The sequence below is a fragment of the Neodiprion virginianus genome, chromosome 2, assembly GCF_021901495.1.
Source record: "Neodiprion virginianus isolate iyNeoVirg1 chromosome 2, iyNeoVirg1.1, whole genome shotgun sequence".
NCBI classification, from domain to species: Eukaryota; Metazoa; Arthropoda; class Insecta; order Hymenoptera; family Diprionidae; genus Neodiprion; species Neodiprion virginianus.
In genome coordinates this window covers 31,659,486-31,669,587 of record NC_060878.1, presented here as the reverse complement: position 1 = coordinate 31,669,587, position 10,102 = coordinate 31,659,486, and the positions used below count along the sequence as shown (strand labels likewise).

At 41.8% G+C, this 10,102-nt stretch overlaps 2 protein-coding genes across 3 annotated transcripts; one reads left to right on the top strand and one right to left on the bottom strand.

Annotated features, from left to right (window-relative positions):
- On the top strand, positions 1-4,322 carry LOC124297800 (transmembrane protease serine 9-like). Its single transcript, XM_046749115.1, has 9 exons — positions 1-102; positions 225-552; positions 630-939; positions 1,032-1,189; positions 2,438-2,472; positions 2,628-2,759; positions 2,841-3,204; positions 3,614-3,932; positions 4,026-4,322. Exons 1-9 carry the CDS (start codon positions 48-50, stop codon positions 4,185-4,187), a joined length of 1,863 nt encoding a protein of 620 aa, XP_046605071.1. The 5' UTR covers positions 1-47; the 3' UTR covers positions 4,188-4,322.
- A 440-nt stretch (positions 4,323-4,762) lies between these two features.
- LOC124297919 (geranylgeranyl transferase type-2 subunit alpha) lies at positions 4,763-7,753 on the bottom strand. 2 transcript variants are annotated; one of them, XM_046749325.1, is made up of 7 exons: positions 7,668-7,753; positions 7,284-7,394; positions 6,863-6,981; positions 6,571-6,758; positions 6,287-6,484; positions 5,605-6,207; positions 4,763-5,519 (listed from the first exon to the last, which is right to left on the bottom strand). In XM_046749325.1, the coding sequence occupies exons 1-7, from the start codon at positions 7,668-7,670 to the stop codon at positions 5,044-5,046; spliced, it is 1,698 nt and encodes a 565-aa protein (XP_046605281.1). In that variant the 5' UTR covers positions 7,671-7,753; the 3' UTR covers positions 4,763-5,043. The 2 variants fall into 2 exon arrangements, with proteins under 2 accessions (XP_046605281.1, XP_046605283.1); XM_046749327.1 differs by lacking the exon at positions 7,284-7,394 and having other exon boundaries at positions 7,668-7,735.
- Positions 7,754-10,102: the final 2,349 nt, after the last annotated feature.

Sequence of the window (10,102 nt, the reverse complement as noted above, 5' to 3'; positions counted from 1 at the left end):
TGTATATAAAGGCCAATCAGATAGCAATCAACCTGCGCAATACGAGGATGAAGTTCTACGCTGTTGTTTCCCTGGTCATATTTGCGGCCCATCTAGTAACCCGTGAGTAACGATAATTGCTAAAAATGGAAGTCTACTCTCCCCCTCGGCCACTGTCTGACCTCTTTTCCTTTTCCAATTACCAATTATTCGCATGCACCCGCATCACCGGTTCACCACCGCAGCGGAACATTTGGGTCACTCAAGGGTCACTCGAAGCAAGGTAGGACTCATCAACTCGCGGATTACCGACGGGCAGAATGCTGTCGAGGGAGCTTATCCTTATCAAGTATCTATTTGGTGGGGATTTCCGCCGGAAATCAACTCCAGCCACATTTGCGGTGGCGCAATAATAAACAGAGAATGGATCGTAACCGCGGGTCATTGTCTCACTGACTTGCCAGAGTACGGAAGCCTGACAGTTTACGGTGGCAAATACCTAATCAACGTCAACGAGTCCACTCAGCAATCGTCGAGTGTCAAAGAGCAGATAGTACACCCTCTTTACCAAGGGTAAGACGTGTCGCACGCCTGAGTTTCGTACTCGGATTTTGTCTACTCGGTACAATTCTATGCTCTGATTATTCCAGAGGCGAAAATCCTAACGACATCGCCCTGCTAAGGCTCACCACTCCCTTCAACTTCACCTCCGTAATTTCCGCCATATCTCTACCTGCCCAAAACGCTACGCACACCGGAAATGCGGTCGTCACCGGATGGGGTTCCACATCTTTCAACGATACCATCGTACTGCCAACCGTTCTGCAGACTGCTACCGTCCCTATAATCACCAACAGCGCGTGCTACTCAGCTCTGTACAGTCTGATTGGCGTCACGCCGCTCGACGACACGAATATATGCACCGGATCTCCGAGCGGCTTGAACGTCACCTTCTGCGCGGTGAGTATCGCCAGCATAAGCAGAGCGTTTTGGTGACTGCCTACGTTTGAAACGAAATGACGGAGTCGTGTTTCTCATCCTCGCTAATTAAGGGCGACTCTGGCGGTCCTCTTGCCCAGTTGATAAGCGGCGTGTGGCAGCTCGTCGGCATTATTTCCTGGGGTATTTTTCCCTGCGGTGTTTCCGGAATGCCGTCTGTCTACGTTCGGGTTTCTAATTACACCGACTGGATCACCTCTGAAACCGCTTAGTACAGCCGTTAATTCGGTTAATTGCGTCGAATGTACTCGAAGGTGCGTTTCGGCAAAGGGACGTGAAGCTGGCATGAGATTGTATCGTGTAAACGTCAGTGAAATAAAGTAACACAATCACCGGTATATATGTTGCACCTCCTCTTTTGTGTTCCATACCATGTCTATCTTATCCATTAGACAGTTATTTTATCCGAAAGCGATAATTTAGTCATTGCGTTAATAAGCCTGATAAGCACGATTTGTTAAGGGATCAATTTTTGATAACAATATTGTTACCAATTGCCATTTTGATTTCTGATCATTTAAACCAGATTGTGTCTATAAAATACGTCTGGTAAGCGTAAATTATCCGCACTCGCGATCATCGACGTCTGTTATCATTCGATAACTTGCGATTGACTACCGAGATGTTAAACCACTGTTGATATCTCTGCGTCCCATATGATCTACGCGAAAATGAAAAAGACCTTTAGCATCAGCAATTGGAAAAAAATAATTGTGTAGATTCATTAGAAGTATGAGAAATCCCTTGGAACCCAAGCAACGCCTGGATTTCTTTACTTATAACGCAAAGTTGCACGAAAACGTAACAGAATCGATTCACGTGTGACTGTATGCTAAATTTTACCATATTTGGACATATTTGCGTACAAAGAGTTCTAGTGACGTTATGATACGTTAAGGGGACTAGAAAGAGTTTGACGGCTAAAATTGTGGGTAAAATTCAAATACCGTTTAGAATCAATTGCGAAAATATACGCAATTTTTATTTTCGAGTTATTTGTGACACGTTTGTCGATGAAAATCAGTGATGTCCTTAAAATAATATTAATAGCTAATGGAAGTATGGAGCGTCGAAAATAAATGAAAAAATACGCACTACATTAGAACTTTGGAAGCGCAGTTGTCTTCAATGCTTAATATCTTCCTCGATTATTAATATTTTTCTAACAACTAAGGATGATTTTCGTCGGCAAAAATGTGACAAAAAACTTGACAATAAGAAAAATTTCACTTGCTTTCAATTGATTACAAACGTTTTCCCATTTTCAGCCATCACAGCTTTCTCAGTGCCCCTTAGTTCAATTTTGTGAATTTTTCAGTTGTCTTTGCGCCAAAATATTCGTAAAAGAATGGTACTAATAGAAAAGGTCACTAAGAAAAAACGCTATTTGTTGAGATTTTAAACCTTCCTAAACCTCTGAAATAATCGTTTTACTTTTACTTTATTGCGCTCCTACCAGTCCGATACTTATATCAGCGAACGGGAAGTTGCTTGGTAAATATCAAAACGAAACACTGACAAATTTTAATCACAAAGAGATTTATCTGTATCAGGTGTGACTATCACCTTTGAATCTATAGTTTAGAGATAATGACGAATTTCTGTTAATTTGATCAACCCCCTATCTGCGAATGAGATTTTGGTGATAGGTTGCCGACACTTCTACACATGCCCGTATGAAATGGTATATAAAACGACGGTGAAACGTGGGAAGTTTGTCCAAAGCACGATGAAATTCGCCGCGATCGCTTGTTTGGCTGTCCTCGCGACTGTAGCTGCCGGTAAGTCTACGTCTGATAATTAACTCTGAACGTATTATAACAAAGTGGATTTCTGAAGTGAATGTTGTCAACGAATTGCAGTTGGTGAGGCCAACCCTACTTGGGCGCGGGCCTCCCCCGAGCACAACGTCCAGGGTGCTTATCCCGAGCTCCACCACCTCTACGGCAACAGCCGCATCGTAAACGGTCAGGATGCCGTCCAGGGTGCCTACCCCTATCAAGTGTCTCTCTGGTGGGGATGGAGCATCATCATTTCCGCCAGCCACAGCTGCGGTGGATCCCTCATCAGCGAGGAGTGGGTAGTCACCGCTGCTCACTGCTTCACCGAGCTCCCAAGCTTCGGTAGCACCACCGTCTATGCCGGAAAGCACCTCATCAATGTCGTCGAAAGCACTCAGCAGTCCAGTGCTGTCGGCCAGACCTTCATTCACCCGTCTTACACTGGGTAAGGATAAATCTTACAGGGAACCTACTCAAAGTGCAGGTACCTCACCGATTTCCTTCTTTTCGAATTTCCTTTATTCTGTGATATGTCGTAGTAAATAAAGAATCGTTAGACAAGTATTTTATTACGGGAAAATTCGGCTGTTCAAGAGTTGAATACGACCGCAAAAGTTTACTTTCAAAAATCAGTTTTACATTCAAAAAGATTTTTTACCTCTTGAATGACTGAACTGGGACGTAAAACAAAGTGTCTAATTTTTTTTCATTCGCTACGACACACCATGGTATGAAGAAAATCGGTGTGATACCACATACACTTCGGGTACTTTCCATGACGGATAGATCTGGGGTTGATGATTGACCTTACGAAAAACATCTTTTATCTAACGCATGCTATTTTTGAATTTCAGCGGTGTAGCACCTCACGACATCGCTTTAATCAAGCTCGCTAGCCCCTTCACCCTGAACGCCAATGTAGCCACGATACGTCTGCCAGCTGCAGGAACCCTGCACGCCGGAGACGCGGTCCTCTCTGGATGGGGATCCGTTTCCCAGACCATACTTCCGTCGATGCCGAGCGTTTTGCAGACGGCCACCATCCCCATCGTCGACACCCAAGTGTGCTACGACGCCTTGTCCAGATTCGTAGCCAACCCTCCTCTGGTGCCAACCGCCATTGACAACGTCTGCACTGGACCCCTCGACAACTCGAGGATCTCCGCCTGCTCCGTAAGTAATCAATTCGATCATCCGCAACGTTTGATGTGCGTGGCCGCAGGGTTTCGTCGATTTCTTACTATGTAAATGATTCGCATTGATCAGGGTGACTCCGGTGGCCCATTGGCTCAATTGGTCTCCGGATCATGGGAACTCGTCGGTATTGTATCCTGGGGACTTTCGCCATGCGGAACTGTCGGCGCACCGTCTGTATTCGTCCGTGCATCTGCCTACATTGACTGGATCGATGGAATAATAAGCAACTAAACAATTACGGTTAGCTAAGATCAGGAAATACGTAATTTTTCGATGAAAGACCTATCGCTTTTCTTTAACGGTGATTTGTTACACTTAACTCGGTGAAAATACAGAGCTGTTTGAATACAACTCGTAAAGCACTAACATATGCCTACTCGTGTTTGTTTTTTGTACCTTTCCAATCCGTAATCCCAAAGAGTAAATATTGCGAAATAATATACAAATGTGCGGTTGAATGCAAAGAAATCATTTCTAGTCGCACTATAATCATTCTAAGGTAACTTTCCTCTATATGTACCTATATTGTGACTTCCGGAACTCCGTAAGTATAATTCAAAGATTGCGAAACGAACTGCTTTATAAAAAATCAGACTTTCACGATTTTCTTCGGGATCACCCTTTTTCGGTAATATACTATTTCTTCGCGTTTTGAGTCTATTTGTTTTTTGGGACTGCAAATATTGGTTCCCAAAATATTGATTTATGATACAATGGAAAATGGCGAATTTTACACAAAAATTACCTGAATTATTTTAACTGTAGTGATGACATAAGATGAGGTGGAAATAATGATTAACATTATCTAGGAATGTGAATATTTATTCGAAACTGGTGTTGTGTGCTTCCGAACACATACCTAATTATACCATCCATCATTCATACAGTATTTACAGCACTGTACGGGACGAATGTCTGTGCGTACAACAGAATCAAATACGTAGCAACAAGCATGATTGAAGTATTTGCAAACACGATTAATATCAAATACAAAATTTCATTGCATATGCAAAATTTCGTTTGTTGCTTCTACGTCTTCATAGTTCATTAGACTCAGTATTTACAAAATGTATCAGAAGAATCAAACTCATGATGAAGAATCAATGTTTGAGCCTGGTTGACTAGTTAAAAACACTTTGAGTTCAGGTGAAATCATGGTCAACTGTGTGAGAATGTCAGTTGCATTAGAAACAGGATTGTCACGTATATCGAGCTCAGTCAAGTTATTTCGTTTAACTAAATCCAGTATCTCATCTAGACTAGACAACTTATTGTCCCGCAATGACAAAAACCTGAGGGATTCCAACGTTGGGAATCGCTGCAGTGATTTTATACCGTTACTTGACAAAGACAGTTTCACACATGACTGCAAAGCGCAAAGTTTCTGTAGCGAATCACCCAATTGATTACCAGCTAGATTTATTTGCTCCATAAAGCTCATGTACCGCTCCATCCAAAGTGTCGTAAGATTCATACACGGTAGAACGATCTGAGAAATTTCACATTCGATCCCTTTGTCCGCGAAAATATGACGTATCATAAATTCTATTACGTATTTGCTTCCTGAAATGGTAACATAAGTTTTTATACCTTTGGAGTAGAAATAATCTGCATTGAATTACTGTAATTCAGTAAAAGTGAAACTCACGCAAATCTTTGTAGTATTGAGATCGCTTTTTATCAATCCGAATTAAGGTATCCAAGTCGTTCAAAATAGTGGCATGATATTTAACAGCATCAATGTTCTTCATGAGAATTATACCTGTCAGCAATGCCCATTTATTTTCTGGTTCTATTTCTGCAAGTTGTTTGTAATTCTCCAACTGTGTACTCAAGTGTTTGACGTTGTGCTCCTGATTGCATGGCAATTCACTTTTATAAGCCCAAGCCTGATCATTCAAGGACCAGTTAAGCTGGTAATCAGCTCCGTCGTGCAACACCTCAACGACACTATTCCTCTTCAAATTTACCCCATTTTCAGGGAAAGTTGCAATCCACACAGAAGTGTAGTTTTTAGCATTACAAGATCTGAACTCTGTGTCGATCAAATTTTCGTCTACTTTGAGTTGGGTGTTACTCTTGTTCAATGACACTTCCTTATTAAAAGCAATGACTATTCTGGCTTCATTCATTCTTATTCCCCATACAGTTTTAGTTGATGTTGACCTGGTATTCAGAAGCCATCTCTGATAAAACCAGGCACTGGTATCATTTGGATCAGTGAAGGTGGCGTTCATTACAAGATCAAGTTCTGGAAACATAAAATATATGCTATGTTCATTAAGTGTATTTGAGTACATTGGAAATTATCAAGGTGCTGAAATATTCACCTTCAATGTGTTTATCCTCCCTAATAGGTAGCTCTCCGTTTTCATCCGGAAACATTTTTGGCAATATTAGACTACGATAGTGCCACGACGAGTAATTGGAGAAATTAGTTTCTATTTTCGTTGTCGAAAACTTGAACTCCTCATCCTCTGGTATGCCAGCCTTTTTTACAACGTACTGCCTGTAGTCCCAGCAGTGAACTGGAAGAGAAACAAATAAATAATTAAATGGAAAATATTTTTTAAATAATAACCCACTCATTTTTATGACTGTATTATAGACCCACAATTTCTCTCATCCAAATTCAAGCACTTCGCACACAGTGATAGTTCCGTTGCCCAGTCTGGTTCCGGTAAATGATCGTTCACCCAACATCTCTGATGCCATACGCTATAAGACTTTGGATTAGCCCGTAAGCAGTGCTCAGTTAATATTAATTCCTTCTTCAATTGTTCTACGTAATCTTCTTGACTCCTGAAAGATTAATCATGATGCAATATACTATTATTATTATTCATTTATTTATAACTATTTCTATAAAGACGTTGGTAGTCTTTCAAATTGGAAATAGAATTTACCATTTTATTCCACCAAAAGCTTCTCTGCGTACATTCCACAGAGTATAGATGTCAGGATTTTTCAGAACCATTTGCTCACTCATAAGGAATATTTCATCATCCCATATCCCTTCTTTTCTCTAATATAAGTAAATTTTGGATGAGTATTGTAAGAAATATTTATAGGATGCGAGTAGTAAAACGCATTCACTATCGAGTGGGCTGCTATTCTTCCTTGCCGCTTTAAAAATCATTGGAAACAAATGCAAGCTGAGACGACCAGTGAAAAAAATTACAATACGAGAAGACTGATGTAAATTTGAATTCTCAACTCTTCACGGTTACAGATTAAATACTCTCTGGATGCTTGAAAACAAACCCAAAGCTTCAGGAAAAGGTGTGTTCACTTGAATGTAAGCAAGTGTGAAAAATATGATTAAACCTTTTTAAATATCAAGTCAATCCCAGCTCTGTATTGAACAACCTTCTTGGCCCTTTCTATTTTCTTCAATTCCTCCTGCTCCGCAGTAGTGCGGACTTTCACTCGACCATGCTGCAATTGAAAAATCCAAATAAATTCGATCTATGTTACGTTACTTAAACTGATTTGAACTTTTTTGATCTTTTGAGAACACAAACGATGTCCAGCAGATAACAATCGAGGAGCTACAATTTTATTCCTGTACTTCAAGTTTCAGGTTAGGCGGTCCTGGTATTGAACGATTTTTGTCCAGAGGGTTTATATGTTCAAGACATCAGGTTAGGCAAAGTGCTAGCAGGTCATACTTTCTACAATATTTTCTTAGTACTAATTAATGATTCTCACCATTATTGCTCCGGTCACACTCGACTCTCAAAAAAGGTTATGTCACAACTTTGAAAATCCTACCAGAGCCATCGATAGCTTGCGAGTGATTATGCGCATGCGCTGTGTGAGTGATTTTGAGCCATAGACTTATATTCTGAGCGTGCGGCAGCCATTTTACAGGGCCACAACCAACTTTATGCGCGGGAGATTTAAAGATAAAAATTGTTTGTGAAATACGTGGCGTTGACTGAACAATATAAAGACGGATACCCCTGGGTAAATTTCTGTGACCAGTTTTCGGTGGGCAAGTGGGCCCAGGTGGGCCTGGAAGCGTAGGAGGGTTCTGCTCTATCGAATCTACCTAACGAGCTCGCACCGACATTCGTAGCCGTAGTAACCAAAGTAGTGTCGGCATGGAAGCTTGAGATTGAGTCTCTACAAAGTGAGTGCGTAAGACTAATTGACTGCGACTTAAAAATGTCGATCAGCTCGATCATCCCCATGAGAAGACGCGTAACCGCGTCCAACGCCAACCACCCTAACAACCACCGAGCACCGCCAACCTTCGTCAACCACCTCCTCCCGCCGCCGAGTACCTTCGTCCTCCTCGTCGTCTTCGACCACCTCCGATCACTTTCAAGACCACCATACACCTCCCGACACCTCCCACCGCCTTCTACCATTTCCGAACACCTCCGACCACCCCCTAACACCCCCTACCGCCACCAACCTCCGCAGACCACTTCCGTCCTCTTCGACCCCCTGCTCCTCCATGTATTCTATAACATTAATATTCATAATTATTCTAACAACATTTCATTTGCTCTCTCGATCTTGATTTGTCGTAGGCATAGAATCGAAACGCTGTTTCAGCTAGTCGCAAGTGAAGACTCTACGTTGGGTACAGAAGCAGAATTGTTTTTCAAAAAGTGTTCGTATGGAAAAAAATTCAGAATGACTGTGATACATCACGGATGCGATAATTTTGATCTAGATGAAATGGATGCTCCGTATATGAGACAGTATTTAACTAGGTGTCCTGATTTAAAGACCTAAGAAGGTGATTGTGGGCGATTTTTTTTTTTTTGGTAGAGAGATAGAACGAAGCTTCTTGAAATGTTCAGTGTATTTTAACTCACATTTGAAAGGTGGCAGCAAACATTTTTATCATCCAACTGTCGCAGAACGGCAGCGTTATTAGCTGACCGGTTGACTAGAAAACATCTCTTTAGTCAACGGCTGACCATCGAAGGGCCTGGCCGCTTGAATCTGGAATGGGCAGGAAAGATATAGTGCGAATTTGTTGTCTGAAATGTAAAAACTAAAATCATTATACATCATATCATATCATCATACATCGTACGTCTACATCGTACATCATACTTCATACATCATCATACATCATACATCATACATAGTATTAAAGTTCGAAACCAAAGACTGGATGTTTCGGATGTTCGGATATTCAGAAACTGACGTCACCCAATTTTTTTTCCTTTGACGTCATCGATCTAAACTCGGCTAGCCAAATTTCTCAGTCTGGAAACGAACGCGCAGTAGAGCGGACGTATGAGAATCGCGCTCAGTAGATTTCGAGTACCGGATTCTCTACCTCCTGGATTATGCGCTCCGGGTCCGCTTCCTGGTGCAACTCGACTTCCAAGACAAGCGCTCCGTGATTTCTACACTCCAGGTCCGCAACCTGATGAAACTCGACTTCCAGAGCAAGCGCTCCGTAGTTTCTGCGCTCCAGGTCCGCTACCTGGTGAAACTCGACTTTGCAAATAAAAAATGTTCTCGGTGAAATGTGTAAATGAAAAATTATATTGATCTATACACGATATTTTTGATGTGTTTTAAATACTGGAAATATTTATTGGTATTCGAGGTATAACCCGAGGTGGTTGGAGGTGGTCGGAGGTTTTTAGGAGTGGTTGCGGGTGATCGAGGTGGACGAGGAGGACGAGGATTTGAGCACTGTGAGTATAAAATTTTCATAATATTTAATGCAGTAGCAGTAGAAGTAGGAGTAGAATTGGGAGTAGGATCAGGAGTAGGAGTAGGATCAAAAGTAGGCGAAACGTGGGTAGGTAGGAAGCGTAGGGTAGGGTACAGTAGGGTGGGGTGGGGTAGGGTAGGGTAGGGTAGGTTAGGTTTTTTTTTCAAATGACCCTTTCCTGACTAATTGGACCCCCAGGACCTCAGAAAACGCAGCGAAAAGAGCGTGGGATCAATAGGCAAGAAGTTACGAAGGAAAAAGCACCTGCTGAAAAATGTCGAAAACACAGATTCTGGTTTTTTGACTGTAACTTTTGATCTGCTGCTCGCAGCGTATCGAGACTGCGCTTAATCGATTTGTCTCACAAAATTACGTCGGAATAGTGCAAGAAAGATTTTATTCCAGCACTTTTCAAAATCGCGAAAATTTTCGCCAAAAATGCAAAGGCCTTACT

Bases quoted from the DNA above. Each gene is read 5' to 3' on its own strand.
- LOC124297800 (XM_046749115.1), top strand. From the start codon at position 48: ATGAAGTTCTACGCTGTTGTTTCCCTGGTCATATTTGCGGCCCATCTA. The intron at 553-629 runs GTAAGACGTGTC...TGATTATTCCAG, and splicing joins GTACACCCTCTTTACCAAGG to AGGCGAAAATCCTAACGACA. The intron at 3,933-4,025 runs GTAAGTAATCAA...CGCATTGATCAG, and splicing joins CGAGGATCTCCGCCTGCTCC to GGTGACTCCGGTGGCCCATT.
- LOC124297919 (XM_046749325.1), bottom strand. The intron at 6,982-7,283 runs GTTTAATCATAT...TACTTATATTAG, and splicing joins TTGACTTGATATTTAAAAAG to AGAAAAGAAGGGATATGGGA. The intron at 6,759-6,862 runs GTAAATTCTATT...TTAATCTTTCAG, and splicing joins GCTTTTGGTGGAATAAAATG to GAGTCAAGAAGATTACGTAG.